Here is a 15,764-nt window from a genome sequence, read left to right on the forward strand (position 1 = left end):
TCCAGGAACAAAGTCACAGAAGTTGGGAGCGCTCAGGGCCCAGTTTTCTCCGGCAGAAAACCGAGGCTTGGAGACATGGAGTGGCCGCCCAAAGTCACTCACCCGGAGTGGCAGAGCTGGCCTGACCAACCGTCTGGGTCCGCCCCGGAGCGAGGGATGTGGGACTTTCAGTGCTAAAACGGGGACAGTCCCAGGCAGTCCGGAGGACGTGAGGGGCTGGGGCCGGAACCCGGGGATCCTCACTTTAACAGTCCCTTTACCCCGCAGATGGGCGAGGAAAAGGTCCAGGGCGAAAATCGAGAGCCCCCAGCCACCAGGCGGCCCCCACCGCGCGAACGATTGCTCTGGAAGAGCCTTCCTTGCGCCCCCAATCCCCAGTGCAGCGGCTCCCGGAGGCGGTCGGTGGGCGGGGCTCGGGGCCTTCCCCGCGCGAGGGGACTCCGGGGGGGCCGTGCGGGGCGCGGGGGCCCGCGGCGGCACAAAGAGGCCCGGCCGCGGCACTTTTGAAAAGAGCGAGGAAGTTGATCTGGGCCGGGGCCCAAGGAGTGACGAGGAGGGAGGGAGGGCGGGCGCACGGGGCCGGGGGCGGCCGCAGCCCTCGCCTCGCCGGCCTCCACGGGAAGCGCGGCGGCGGCATGGGCGGCGGGGCGCGGCGCCCCCAGCCTGCGACCCCGCGGACCCTCCTCTCGGCGCGCCGCCTCCGCAGCCGGGGCTCCGGCGTGACTCCGGCACCGAGCCCCACTCCCGCGGGCGGCGCGTAGGGCGGCTATCGATACGTGCCCTCCCGGGACCCGTCGGCTTCAGCCCGGGTCGCACGGCCGCCGAGCCGCCTCCGGCGGGGCCCTCCCGAGGCCCCGGAGCGGGGACCATGAAAGGTAAGCCCGCCCGCGCGCGGGAGTTCCGAGGCGAGCCCCTGCGGGACCCCTCACCCTGCCCGGGCGCGGTGGGCACCTCTCTCTGAGGGCGGGCGAGGACCGGAGGACTCACCCGGTAGGAAGTGCGTGGGCTTCTCTTTCGTATCCTCCGGAGAAAGGTATTGGGAAGACAGGATGGAGCCCTGAAGTCCAGAGGCAAGGGAGAGGAGAGGGAGGATGCAGAATGTGCTCACCGTCCATTGCTCTTTCCCGAAAAGCCGTTGTAAATCCAGAGAAGTATCTGATCCCTTTAACCTGTCAGCACAGAACGATGTTACCAGCCCAACCTTCTATCAGCATCACCCCATCCGAGGACCCATCTCAGAGGCTGCTGCCGCCCTCACCTAGCCTTTTGCCCAGCGCCAGGCCCAGGATTCTCCTCCGGGAACTTCCACCCTTTCCCTAGGAGAGACCTGCGGTGTCTGGGTTTCTCAGCCCAGGCCCAGCCCTTCCTGACCTCTGAACCCTGGCTGACCGTCCTCTGACCTCCTGGGCGCAGAGCAGTAGGGGGAGATCAGTGGTGCAGGCCTGAGCTCTCCCCAGGCCAGTGGGCATTACCACAGTGGTCCTTGCAGCCAGTTCTTGGGATGGAAACAAGAACCAAACTTGGTCCCTGATGCTCATCCCCGGGCCTGGTTTACTCGAGGCCCGGGAGAGTGCACCCCTGGTCTTCACCGTCATTCTCAGGCTAAGGGAGAAACAGGCTTTGGAGTCATACTGTGGGGCAGAGAACTTCGGGGTTTTGATGCTCCCTCACCTGCTTTACGATAATCCTTCAGATAGCTTAACTGAATGTTGCAACGGTAAAGGACTTCCGGGGTCATCTGCAGGGCTTTCCGCTGTGCCGTCAGGTGGCGTTGGCGTTGGCGAAGCCGCTTCATTTGCATAGAAGGGTTTGAGGGTTCCTGTGAAGAAAAGGCTCCACGGGTAAACCTCTGATGGATCACAGCCTCCATGTTGTATAGTTGCGGAAACTGAGGCCCAAGCAGGTAGGACCAGCCTCATGGGTGTGTCACCTGTGCAGTCCCCCAGGGGCCCAGGGCACCACATGAGGTTCAGTGCTCTGCTGTCGCTGTCTGGAAACTATTAATAATTTTTTAACAAGGGAGCCCAGCAGTTTTATTTTGCACTGGGCCCCGCAAATTACATTGCTGAGACTGTGGATGAGAGAAGGGACTTGCTTGAGATTCACAGCTCATCAGGGGGACCGGCCCAGGGCTCCTGACTTCCAGGCCGGTGTGCTTGCTGATGCATACATCCCTCTTCCTTCCCTGCGGCCTCTGGTCCCTCTGTCTGTGCTTCCCGGTGGCCTCACCACGTCTTGATCTATCTGGGACGAGGCAAGCAAGTTATCATCAGCCCCAGGGAGTTCCCTTAGCAGCAGAGAGGAGCCTCACTCACCAGGTTCCTGCTCTCAGCTACCACATCTGTGCAGTGTCCTGTGCCCAGGCAGCGGTCCTGGGGCAGGTCATTACCAGAAGCCTCTGGAAAGGTCTGAGGCCACATCTCACCACAGGCTTGGGGCCCACGCCGCTCTGGACCTTGATGGTGATGGTAAGAGGCTGCACATTCTCAGAGTGGTTTGGCTCCGCCAACTTTCCAGAAGAGCTCTTTGGGGGAAAACAGAACGGGGAAAAGCCAGGCAGGGCCGAAGTCCCCTGAAACGGAGGAGACACCCAGCTCCCGGGAAGGGAGTCAGGAACACACGGCCCGCCTTTCTGAAACTCAGCGAGGCAATGCGACTCCTCTAAGCTGCGGAGGAAGGAGCTGGTGTGAACAGGTATTGAGAGGAGGTCTGTGAGGAGGACCGGCTGAAGCAGGTCGTCGGGTCCCAGCGTCTTCCTGGCCTGCTGACTGGGAGGCTATGGGCTCTGAGCAAGAAACCCAAGTCCTGCCCCTCTCCCTCCTTTTCCCTCAGACGGCAGCCTCACCGCCACCTGGGGCCGAATTCCTGTCCGCTGACGCCTTCAGGGCAGCTCTTGTGTGTTTTTCCTCCACTTTTGGGAAACCTTCTAGGATCTTCCATAACCTCCCAGGGCCCGGGCCGCAGAGCTGCGGGGAAGGCGGGGTTGATTCCCAGCCCACCTCCCTGCAGGGTCTCCCCTCATCCTCCCCGGGGGCCAGGAAGAGCCACCCCCTCTACCTGAGATGGAAAAGCCAGGGCAGGCAGTCAGTATTTGGCCTTGGGGGCATCTGTGGAGGAATCAGGATTCTTTTTACCCACGTGGAAAAAAATAAAGTGCCCAGAAGAGTGGGCTGCCCCTTCCAGGATGGCCTTCCCCGGGGGAGGCTGGCCTCAGACTGTCCTCCGAGGGCCGCACCAATCTGAGAAGCACATCTGCTGGCAAAGGTTCACTATCCCCGCTCAAAGCAAAACACGGTGATGTTATGTTTTGTGGAGGTTGGCGGGGACGATACTTAAACAAGAAAACAGGTCTGCTAAGGCGCGCTGCCACCAGTGGCCAGGTGCCAGGGTCCGCTCTGCCAGCCAAGCTGTTTCTACCCTGAGGCGCCTCCTGCCCACCCGCCCACTGGCTGGCAGCCGGGCCTCCCAGGCAGCCGCATCTTTTGATGCAAGCAGGGCCCAGCTCCGGGTCCAGCCCCTCTCACACCTGAGGGGCACGCAGCTGCCACCAGCCCCTGGTGATGGGCCCACCTTGGAGCTGCCCACTGGCTTGTCTGGGCCATTAACAGCCACCTGTGGAATTGTTCCCACACCTCCAGCGAGAGGGTCCTGTTGTGAGATCCCCTCCCAGACATGTGAGTCACCCCTCCAGAAGCGGCCTGGTTCCCTGCGAAGATGACTGATTTGAGAGTCAAGGACAGAGGCTCTAGTCCTGGCCCCGCGTGAGGCTCTGGTCAGTGTTCCCTCTGTGGGCCTCGTTCCCTGCTGGGTGGTCCCTGAGAACCATCTTGCTCTGATGCACTGTGACTCAGCCCAGGAGCTCCGGGCCTGAGAGCCACGTAGGGAGCAGAAGTGACTTGGTAAAGAGATGCTTGGAAGTGGGCCTACCTCATGGGCCACTATGTCCCTGGGAGACTTGGCCTCAGCTGCCATGGACAGGCAGAGCCACACCCTGCTGTTCCCCAAACCTGGGGGAAATGACCCCTCCCCACGGAATCGGGGAGCAGTGCCTACAGCCCACAGGCAAAGGGCGGGCAGGAGAGCAGGGGGTCTCAGAAAACAGCAGTGTGATCCTAGGAAAATCTACCTCTTGCAACTTGGCAGGGGGGATATATCCACTCATGAATGTGCAGACTGCGTCCCTTTTGGAAGCCTGACCTCCATCCCCAGACCTCGGGACACTGGAGGGGGCCTGCGACTAGAAGGGGCCGACACAGCAAAGGTGCACAGAGCCAATAAGTGGCCTGATGCGGACGAGGGGTGCCCTGGGGCTCAGATGTTGGAGATCAGCTCCAAACAGACAGACAGACAGACACACATACACACGCGTGCGCGCGTACGCACACACACAAGCTGGTCACCTTGCCATCCAGCTGGGGTGATTTTAATAACTGAAGACTCCCACCTAAAACTAATTTGGGAGCGAGGACAAAGAATTCTAGTTCTCAATAGATGTTGGTGGACAGCTTGGCAGTTTTCGTGAAGGACAGGCAGCTGTGCTGGGTGTTACAAGTACAGAGTTGGCAAGTACAGCAGCATGATGGACCGTGTCACTCATATATTCACTGTCTGTGTTTTGATCATGTTTAATTTAGTGTGTGTGTGTGTGTGTGTGTGTGTGTGGTGAGCACGGAGCCCAAGGTTGAGCCTAGCCCTGTCACACACCAGCTTTGTCACTTTGTAACTATGATGAAGTCATTGGTGCTCCTTGGCCCTCAGTCTCATCTGCAAGTAGACTGTATGTTCTTTGAAGTTCTTTCCAGCTCTGACATTCTCCTCGAATGTTTTTCCTTTTGTGAGGGTATATATATTTCTTTCTTTCTTTTTTTTTTTTTTTTTTTTTTGCGGTACGTGGGCCTCTCCCTGTTGTGGCCTCTCCCGTTGCGGAGCACAGGCTCCGGACGTGCAGGCTCAGTGGCCATGGCTCACGGGCCCAGCCGCTCCGCGGCATGTGGGATCTTCCCGGACCGGGACACGAACCCGTGTCCCCTGCATCAGCAGGCGGACTCTCAACCACTGCACCACCAGGGAAGCCCGGTATGTATATTTCTATCTAACTGTCTATCTATCCTCAGTTTTCCCCCAGACTAAGACTGTAATGCCCACAGGGTAGTATCCAAGTGTGAGTTTCATGAGTGTGAGGACCCTGGCTGCCTTTTTCTTGTCTCACTCTTGCACAAGGCCTGGCACTTAGGAGGTGTCCATTATATTTGTTCAGTGGTTACATCTGAGTCCCCCACTGGGCTGAAGTCCTTAAAGGCAAGGACACCCCATGATGTCCCCAGAACCTAACACAGGTATTTGGTAAAGATTCATGCTTCTATTTAACCAGGATTTTTTTTTTTTTTTTTTTACCAACTGCCAAGTGCCCGGGCTTGTGTGTCTATGTCTGTCTAACGGCCAAAAAAGATGCAGAGAAGGGCTTAGAGTTTGGACACTGTCCTTTCTCTCCAGGAGCGCACCCTTTCCTGGGACACTTACGACTTGTGCCCAAATCATTCAAAAAAAGTCTGAAAGTGGTAAGTGCATAAGAGAGGTCCCAAGGAGAGAGTTTGGGTGTTATTGGTCCTTTTCTCGTCTCTCCTCCTTTGCTGCTCCACCTCTGGAAGAGTCTGTGGTCTCAGCCGTGGACTCCCATTCATTGAACAGTCCCACCTAGTCTCAAGGATGTGATACACGGGACAGGCTGGTGATACCGGATTTAATCCTCTGAGCCCCAGACCCTTACCCGACAGTGTCCTAAACGTCTAGCTGGAGACCTGCAGACACTCCTTTAAGGTGCAGATGGGATGCCTTCACATCCAACCGAACCCAGGTTAAATAGTGGTTATTCTGGGATGTTGCCTCACACCTTTCAGTCAGCAAACATGTATCAATACCTACTTTGGGGGAGGAAGCGGCTAGTCTAAAGGGGAGCAAGGATGCCCTCCGGTGGAGACAAAACATACACACTTGAGAACCAGGGCTTCCCTGGTGGCGCAGTGGTTTGAGAGTCCGCCTGCCGAGGCAGGGGAGCGGCTGGGCCCGTGAGCCATGGCCGCTGAGCCTGCGCGTCCGAAGCCTGTGCTCTGCAATGGGAGAGGCCACAACAGTGAGAGGCCCGCGTACCGCAAAAAAAAAAAAAAAAAAAAAAAAGAGAACCAAGTAAGCAAGGGGGATGATGTGAGGAACCAGGGAGTGGTATATACAGTAGATTGCATAGGAATCCCCAGAAAGAAAGAGCCTTTTAAGTTGGGGCAGGTCGGGAAGGCTTTAGGGAGGAGGAGAGGGTGAACAAGATTTGGATGGGGTCATCCAAGAGACAGCAGGAGCAGGAAGCATGTTGGTGAAAGCTGGGCACTGTCATTGGGTGTGTTCACCGGTGATGGGAGAGAGATTTGCCTGGAGACTGAGGGTTGGCAGAGAAATGCAGGGAGCCACAGGACCGGGAGGCCGTGAGTGCCACGCCAAGGACTCCAGCTGTGTCCTGTTGACTCCTGTTCACTTTGGAGAAGCCCTAGAAGGGTTTGTCAGGAGATGGCCTGGTTGCTACTTCTCTAATGCCCTTCCCCCATGTTGGGAAATCTCTACTTTCAGAGAAAGCAATGAGGGAAGAAGAAAATGAACCTGTAACAGAGCCAAGAGGAGCGGTTGGGGACACCGGGGGAGAAGGAGGATGTAATGTAATGGAAACCAAGAGGAGAAAGTTCCAGGAAGGACAAAATGGTCAACAGTGTGACTGTTGATGGACAGGCTTGGCTAAGGGTTATTTGATTCTGAAAAAAGTAGGCTGCAGAAACCTAGAGGGGAGTGGGTGGGTTTGAAGCAAAGGCACAGGAAGACCTTGTGTTAGAGAAGTTTCAGGAAAAGGGAGCTAAGGAGTTGAAGTAAGAAGCGGGGCCAGGCGTCAATGGTTTTTCAAGGTGGTGCTGGCCTGCCCATTGGAAGGTGGAGGGAGAGAAGAGAAGGGGAGATGGGGGCCAGGGATGAAGGAGATAGGAGTGGCTGAGCTTTGCTGTAGAAAGAAGAAAGGCTAGGACTTCCCTGGTGGTCCAGTGGGTGAGACTCCACGCTCCCAATGCAGGGAGCCCGGTTCGATCCCTGGTCAGGGAACTAGATCCCACATGCAGCAGCTAAGACCCGGAGCACCCTAAATAAATAAATAAATATTTTTTAAAAAAGAAGAAAAGCTGTCTTTATGGGGGCCCCAGGAAGGATGTAGATGTAGGCTCTTTGCATTCCTAGTTGCATTTAATCTTTTTACCATATATCCCCATTATAAAAATTTTGAAAAATTCAGAAAAGGAAAAAAAAAAATCGCACTCACCTGAACTCCGACCCCTCAGAGATAACTGACGAGACTTGGAAGAGAGTTCTTCCAGATATCCTTCAGTGTCTGTTTGCACATGGATTTTTTTCACATAAGTAAGATTATACTACTAATAACATGGCTTATTCTATGTATGTATTTATAAAATTCAGCAATAGAACCTAGATATCTTCCCTAGGCAGTAAGTATAGATCTGCATTCTTTTTATTGGCTGCATAATATTCCATAGTATGGCTTTACAATAATTTCTTTAACCAATCCCTTATCAATGGGCATTTAAGGTATATACATTTATCCTCAGGTTTATCATAGCACGCAGTGATAATCTTTACATCTCCATCTTTGCCAAGTGGTATACATATTCCCTTAGAAAAAATGCCTAGAAGGGGGTTGCTGAGTGAAAAGGCATGCTCTTTTGAAGTTTGGCTATCATCAAAAAGAACACAAATAACAAATGTTGGTGAGTACATGGAGAAAAGGGAGCCCTTGTGCACTTCTGACAGGAATGTAAATTGGTGCAGCCACTATGGAAAACAGTATGGCCGTTCCTCAAAAAACTAAAAATAGAGCTACCATATGATCCAGAAATTCCACTCCTGGGTATATATCTGAAAAAACCCCACTAATTCAAAAAGATATATGCACCCCAAAGTTCTAACAGCATTACTTACAATAGTCAAGATAAAGAAACAACCTAGGTGTCTTGTCAACAGATGAATGGATAAAGAAGATGTGGTACATATATATATACACATGCACACACACATATATACACGATGGAATATTACTCAGCCATATAAAAGAATGAAACTTTGCCATTTGCAACATGGATGGACTGGGAGGGTATTATGCTGAGTGAAATAAGTCAGAGAGAGACAAATACTGTAATGACATCACTTATATGTGGAATCTAAAAAATACAGCAAACTAGTGACTATAACAAAAAAGAAACAGACTCACAGATATAGAGAACAAGCTAGTGGTTACCAGTGGGGAGAGGGAAGGGGGGAGGGGCAAGACAGGAGTAGGAGATGAAGAGGTACAAGCTACTTGTATAAAAGAAGCTACAAAGATATATTGTACAGCACAGGGAATATAGTCAGTGTTTTATAGTAACTATAAATGGAATACAATCTTTAAAGGTTGTGAGTCACTATGCTGTACACCTGTAACTTATATAATATTGTACGTCAACTGTACTTCAGTCGAAAAAAAATGAAGTTTGGAAGTAGAGTCCACACTGTGCTCCCAGGGCACGAGGGCCCATCTCCACACACCCTCATCTACACTGGGTTTAAGGGGTAGGCACCTGGAGGAAGTTAGGGCAAGATGACGAGCTTAAACCTAATGCATTTGATCTTTTCAGAAAGGGAGGTAGTGAGCTCATCTTTGGAGCATGAGGTGGGCTGAGAAGAAGAGGAATAGTGGGTGAGGATGCAGATGGGAAGATCTGACCGGCGACAGAGCCACACCAGTGTCTGACATGCCCCCACGGGGCTGGGTCCCCAGTGCAGTGCAGAGAGAAAGGCCTGGGGAGTCAAAGGCAAAAGGGCCAGGAGAGAAAGCTAAAGGCTCCCGGGAGCCGAAGGTGATCCTGGGGTCCAGACTGACTGCCTGCGAGAAGCAGGAGTATAAAGACTTAGTGCAGGGGATTAGGAAAAACAGCGGGAGAGGGTGCAAGAAGAGAGCTTGCGATCATGCAGACAGAAGAGCAGTTAGGTTTACCCCAGAGGATGTGCAGGCTGAGCTGCGGCCAACGTGGAGATGAGACCTACAGATTCCAGGTCAAGGAGGCCTGCGGTCTAGAGACCCAGTGGGCTTTCAACATGTTCCCTCCATTAAAGCTGGTGGCGGGAGACAGGATGAAGAAATCATTGAATCCAGGTGAGGCACTTATCCAGAACAGTATTCCCCAATGTGGGTGCACCTCTGACTGCCAGTTCCATTGGATTTAATAGATCATTGTTTTCAAGAATGGCAAGAAATTCTACGGTGAAATAAGTTTGAGAAACACAGAATTAAACACAGATAGAGATGGGCTTTTTTTGCAGAATTTTTCAAAATTTGTACTATGTTAATGCGAGTCTCGAGAGGGTGATGGAAAACGCAGCATTTTCCAGATTTACTTGATCAAAGAACCCCTTTTCACAAAGAATATTTTGAACTAGTGCTCTGTAGGACGTGTTTTTGAAAACTGAACTTCTTGAAAGTTGGAAATTGGTCCTGAGAGTGACAGGCATTAGGAAAGAGAGAGAAATGACAGCAGCAATTCAAGTGGGATAGAAAAACAATCCTAATAAAAATGGCTGTTGCTACCATTTATCAAGTATTTACTGTGTACCAGGTGCTTTTTGTATGTTGTCTCATTTTCACAGCAGCTCTGTGCAGGAGATGGTATTCTCACTATTTTGCACACAGAGCCCAGAGAGGGGAAGGAGAATCCCCTGCGAGGGAATACATGACTGGAAGTGGTGAAAAGCAGAGAGTGAGGGGTTTGAAGGCCCAGAGGTAACAATCAAGATCAAGAAACTCATGATTCCCACCCCTCCCACCCTACTGGGTTTGTGGGGTTCAGGATCGATGGAGGAGCTGCTGTCTCCAAGAGGAGACCATTGTGTATGTGATGGGGGACGGTTAAGGTCTGTTGTACTGAGTGAATAGCTGGGGTTCTCTTCTGAAATAGAGGTTATACAACCCCTTGAAGGGGTACAGTCATCCCTCTATATCTGCAGGGGATTGGTTCCAGGGTCCCCCACGGATACCAAAATCCAAGGATACTCAAGGCCCTTATATAAAATGGCATGGTATTTGCATATAACCCCCACACATCTTCCCATATACTTTAAATCACCTCTAGATTAGTTATTACACCTAATACACTGTAAATGCCTGTGTGAATGTAAATGGTTGTAATTGCTATGTAAATAGTTGCTGGTCACTCAGCAAGTTCAAGTTTTGCTTTTTGGAACTTTCTGGAAAATTTTTTCCAAATATTTTCTAACCGCGGTTGGTTGAATCCGCAGACGTGGAACCCACGAGTACGGGTTGGCATTTGGAGTCGTCGCAGATAACCAGGGGTTGCTACTGGCATTCAGTGGGTCAGAACGCCAGATGTCTGCTCGGCGTGGGTAAATCCTGTCTAATGGAGACCTGTGCCACTCAAATGCCAGGAGTGCCCCAGTTAGAATACTGGGGGCAAGAAAGGGGAGGAAAGTCATTTAGGATAAAGAGGGAGATCGCCCACAACCTCTGTGGTTATAGGAACCGTGGAAGACAGCAGATGCTGGGGGCTGGGGGCTGGCCCTGAGGATACAGGCAGAGGTGGCAGCAAGGAGAGGAAATGCCTGTCCCAAGAGCATCAAATGTGGATTTTAGGAATGAAGGAGCAGAAAAGAGGCGACAGTCACAAGGGAGCAAATCACGACACCTTGCTGAGCAGGAGAATCTGAAAGGGAAGGACCAGATCATCAGAGCAGAGAGGGACAGACTGATTCCCATCCGAATATAAACGTACCCTCAGCGGAAGCCTGTGGGGAGGGGGTCATGGCAGAAGGGTTCCAATGAAAACAGTTTTGCCACCTTAATTATAGCCTTCTCCGACCATAAACTACAATTATTCTGCAACTTTAAATATAGCATTGGCTCCTGAGAAGACTCCGAAAACTTTATTTTTACTGACCCAATTGGCTGTTTTGAAAACCCACTCTGTGAACTCTGTAGAAGATAATCATCAAAATATGTTCCTTGAAGTTCCCAGAGAAAGACCTTTTCTTCAGTTCCTCGAATCTCTCCCCCCTTGCTGACTCTGACGGAAGACTGCAGTCCCTGAAAGGCTAAAGAGTGAATCAACACCGCATGTTCAGTCAACCTAAAGCTGGACTCTGCGACCACAGTTGAGTTAGCAGTTGGTGAACAGGTCGGGGCTATTTTCCACCTCCAGAGGGACAAGTGAACCCGGCTCAGCCCCAGCAGAGCCAGAAGTCATGCCCAGCCATGTGCCGACTCTGGCACCTTCAAATCAAACTCTCTGCAACGTGGCTCTGTGGGAGCTGAGGCTTGAAAAAAGCAAGGGAGTTCCCTTGTGGCGGCCTTTCTGATATTTGAGTTGGAGAATGTGACCATAGGTATGGGAGAAGCAGAGGTTCTTTCAAGTCTCTGGTGGTTGCCACTACTTTATGAGTCTGGGCTTGCAGCGCTGTCTTCGAAGGCTAATTTTTTTTTTTTTTTTTAATTCACTGCCTGGAATTTGGGTAGAGATCGCTAGCTGAAGAGTGGGGCCCGGCTATGCCTCCAGTAGGTCATTCATGGGCCTGGCTTCTTCATGACAGGGATGAGAATGCTCCCTCATGACAGCTCCAATCCCCTGGGGCCTCTGGAACAGGGGAGGCCGAAACTGGCTCACAGAGTCTTCGATGTTTGCTACCCAGAGCAGCGGGCTGTCCCAGGCTTGTCTCAAGAGAGGGGTTTTCCTGAATACTTAAGGTTCCAGGCATTACCCTAGCTTTGCCGGTGCCGTTTCCCAAGCCCACCCCCTCCTGTCCCAGTGGCCTTTCTCCTGGAATCAGCAAAATGAAAAAAAAAAAAAAGAAGAGTACACAAAGAGAGACAGAGAGAAGGCAACAGAGGCTACTTCTGCCTTCCTGGAAAGGTGGCCTCTTTTCAGACAACTGTGGCGACATCGTCCACCATTCCAGGCACCTGGCAGCCCACACTGACATGCAGGTGCTTCCCAGTTTTCAGCATGTCAAGAAGTGCTCAGTTTCATGGATGGTTTACGTATGATGCAGGAAGGAACCACAGCCTGATTTGAGAGGGCCATAAACATGTTGGTGGTATTCTAAAGTGATTAACTGGACACATGGAAAAAATTAACCACCACCACCACCCCCAAAACAGGGAGGCCTTTTAGCTTTAGGAGAGGAAAATCATATCCCTTGTTCCAGCTCTGAGAAAGGGAGGGGAAGAAGATGCTAAATTTTGCTGCACCGCCCCCAACCTAGCCTTTCATTCCTTTTCAATCCAGGCATTAGGCCCCTCCCTGTATATTCATTTTAAGTCGCTGCCGCTTTAAGCCTTTGCATCTTCAATGCATCAGAACTCCCCAACACTCCCTAGCCAGGGAGAACTCTAAGAATAAACCATATTTAAACCATATTTTAAATCATTAATCTTTTTTTTTTTTTTTTTTAGTAAAACTGAGCTCTTAATTAAAAGGGCAGAAGTTAACAATTAACTAAGGATGCAGGCCTTCTCAAAAGGTCAGCAAACCCATCTTTTTTGAACACCCACTATGAGGTCAGCCCTGTGCTGAAGGAGGCTGAGGGAAGATTTCCTGACCTCATGGGGATGACAAACCACTGGCAGGCCAGACGTGTAAACAGATGCTGAGCCTGGATGGGAGAGGCCTTTCCGAGCTCCGTGGCCTGTCTGCGCTGGGTGTGTGTAACTCTGCAAGCGCTCTGTGTGTGCATTTGCATCTTGCTTCAGATCCCTGGGCATTTCGGAGCCTCTAACTAGCTGACAGATGACTTAACCTCTGCCAGCCTTTGTAACATGACAGGTGGGCTCTGTGACTTGTAAGTTCCCTTCCCACTCCCTCTCTCTGAAAGCTCTGGAAAGCTGGGGCACCCAACACTCAGTCACATGGCCCCAGAAGGCATGGGAACACTCAGTCACATGGCCCCAGAAGGCATGGGAACAGGCAGCATGGGAGATGCAGAGGGGGGTGGAGAATTCTTTTCCTGTCTCTGCTGACCCCACTTGGTCCAGTGCAAGGGGAGAGTACAGATCCTGTCTCATCGATCATCCTCTCATCAGTCATAGCCTCTGTCCCTCAAGCCCAGCTCCTCTCAATTCTTTATGTCTGTTTCCTCATCCTTCCTCTGGCTCAGTCTTGGTGTAATGCGAGTATAATGAGTGCGTGCTTGCACAGGGTTTGGCTTCTAAGAGCCTCGCAAAGCTTTGGATTATGTCCTCCTTCAGCTGAACAAGGCTGAAGTGGAACAGTTGCTATAGCGTTCCAGCCATAGGTAAATTAGGGGTCCCCAGGGTCCGTGGCTCAGCGCTAGTAAACAGGAAGTTGGAAGGATTAGAAAGAGAAGAGCTCTTTGGGCATGGGACCCGGGGAGGGGGGACGGTGGGGAGAGGTGGGGCTGTGAGTTATGGAGCTGTGACGTCCGCAAAGGGAAAAAGGGAATAGGGCCAAACATTTGCGAAGCCCCTCATCTAAAGAGAGCTGAGATCGCGCTGGCCATCATTCCCCTTCCCGCGGGCGGCTCTGCAAAGTATCGGACGGGTCTCGGTGAATTCTCACTTGCTAATGACTGCCAATCTAGGGGCTCTCGGTGGGAGAGCAGAGTTATGACAGAGCTGTGTTTTTTCCGAGGGGGTGTTTGCTGAAGGTTGGTGTCCATCTTGCTTGATTTAAGTCTTCCCAGATTCCCTGCAAAGGCTATAAACAGGGAAGTGATGAAATTGACCCTGGAGCCAGAAGAGGGAGGAGGCCTAGTCACAGGGGCGGGCACGCAGGCACCACCAGGGGTGGAGAGAGATGAGAAACACAGGCCTAGGAGGAGTCTCTGCTCCAAGGAGTGGAAGGAATACCTCCCTGAGGGGCCCCCGGGGCTGCGGTAAATCCAACAGCCCACAGCGTGGTTCCGGCTGAAATCATCTGGGGGGTGAGAGGGTGCCGCTAGTTAGGGCGAGGGTTTGGTCTGACACAGCACAGAAGGCACCGCCTCGCCTGTGGCGCTCGTTTATGGGGAAGCGACGGCAGTCCTGGTAACATTCCAGGCGATGTTATGCTCTTCAACTGTCGGCAGATTGATGATAGGGTGACAGCCTTAAGACACAAAGCGGGGCTCAAGAGGTTGATTTCTTAGGATACGTATAAAGGGTACCAGTCATGTCAGCCTTCCTTCTGCTACTGCACCCACCCTCCTCCAAAGCGTGCACACACACACACACACATACACACACACGAGAACACACTAACTGTATCAGACAGAGGCTACCTGCAGTTTGTTACTGTGGAGAGAAAACTCAAGCATGAAATTCAGGAGGCTTTGCCACTCTTACAGATCAGGGGTCTTGGCCTTCCCCAGTCAATAGAAATTGATCAGAGGCCAGACAAGAAATTCAGGCAAGGCTTTACTGGGGCCCCTGAAACCACAGGTTTCCTTGCTTGCTCCCCGACGGGGGTGGGGTGTGAGCTTCTTTCTTATATGGGGTGAGGGTAGGGGTGTGTCCATGGGGCAGGCCGGAGGGATGGCTTAGGAGTTTTGCCCACCCCTTAGGTGGTGTTGCATGCAGGGGGCACGTGCAGTACCCTGCTTTTGCTCCCAACACCCTGTTTTTGCTTCCGGCTCTTCAGAAGTGGCAGTTGGGGGTTTTTTTTGGTCTTCGGTATCTTTATGTCCGTCACTTGCCCCAACTGTGCATGCACGCAGTTCTTTTTAGCCCCTTATAGTTTCTTTGTATGTTATTGCTGGAGGAGACGTTTCTGTCCAGGTGCAAGCACTGCAGCAAAGGGTCCCAGGTCCCAGCCTGTCTCATCACTAGCTGTCCCTGTGGCTTTAGCCAGGCATTCAAAGTTAACCCTCCTCCTCCTAACTCAGCTTCCCCATCTGTAAAACTGGGAGAATAACTTCTCACCCTGTCTCTCTGTCAGGCTAGCTGTGGGGATAAAGGGTATGAACCCAGGTCTCTGCCTTCCCCCCGCATTAACTCAGAGTCTCTGAGGGTAGGGGGCTGACCTTGGTCTTTGCACCGGGCTTCTCCATGATTACACGTGCAGGCATAGACCCCCTACCAGGAAGGGTAACACAAAACCATTCATAGTCCCATGCGAAATTGTGTTTGTTGAGCACTTCTCTGTGCCAATCCCTGTGCTAGGGGCTTTGGGTAAAGCAGAGAAAAAGACAGACACAGTCCCTACCCTCAGATCTTAGACACTGAGGAAGAGAGCTGTCGGATAAATAATAACAGGTATACTGCATTCCACAAAGGGAAAATACAGACCACATGGAAGAACGTGTAACAAGCAAGAGACTTCCTCCAGTCTGGGAGCTCAGGGAAGGCTGCTAGGAGGCGACATGTAAGTCGTGACCTGGAGGACAAGCAGAGGGCACTCATGGCAGTGATGGTGGCATCTTTCATTTGGGGTTACCCACAGTCCCTCCCCGACTGAGCCCGTTCAGGGCTGCCCTCACTTATCGGGCATTCCTTGCCCACTCTGCCTCTTGGCTCCCGGGTAGGTCACAGTGGTCACGACAGCACAGCACTTGGGAAATGAGGCTGCTTCCGGGTCATTGTCAGAGAACCTGAGAACCATGGCCAGTCCTGGGCCCAGCCCCCTTCATTTCTACCTGCTCACCTTGTAGTCACAGGAGCAAGGATTCTTAGCATTTGTAGAACC

At 52.1% G+C, this 15,764-nt stretch overlaps 1 protein-coding gene across 1 annotated transcript in view; it reads left to right on the top strand.

Annotated features, from left to right (window-relative positions):
- Positions 1-631: 631 nt before the first annotated feature.
- The window catches only part of SCARA3 (scavenger receptor class A member 3), a 41,846-nt gene continuing 26,713 nt past the window's right edge, over positions 632-15,764 (top strand). The window contains exon 1 of the mRNA XM_082656701.1: positions 632-875. Within this exon, the coding sequence (XP_082512827.1) occupies positions 869-875 (7 nt within the window). The 5' untranslated portion in view covers positions 632-868. The remainder of the gene's footprint in view (positions 876-15,764) is intronic.

Source organism: Grampus griseus (assembly GCF_964374135.1).
Source record: "Grampus griseus genome assembly, chromosome: 6".
Lineage (NCBI taxonomy): Eukaryota > Metazoa > Chordata > Mammalia > Artiodactyla > Delphinidae > Grampus > Grampus griseus.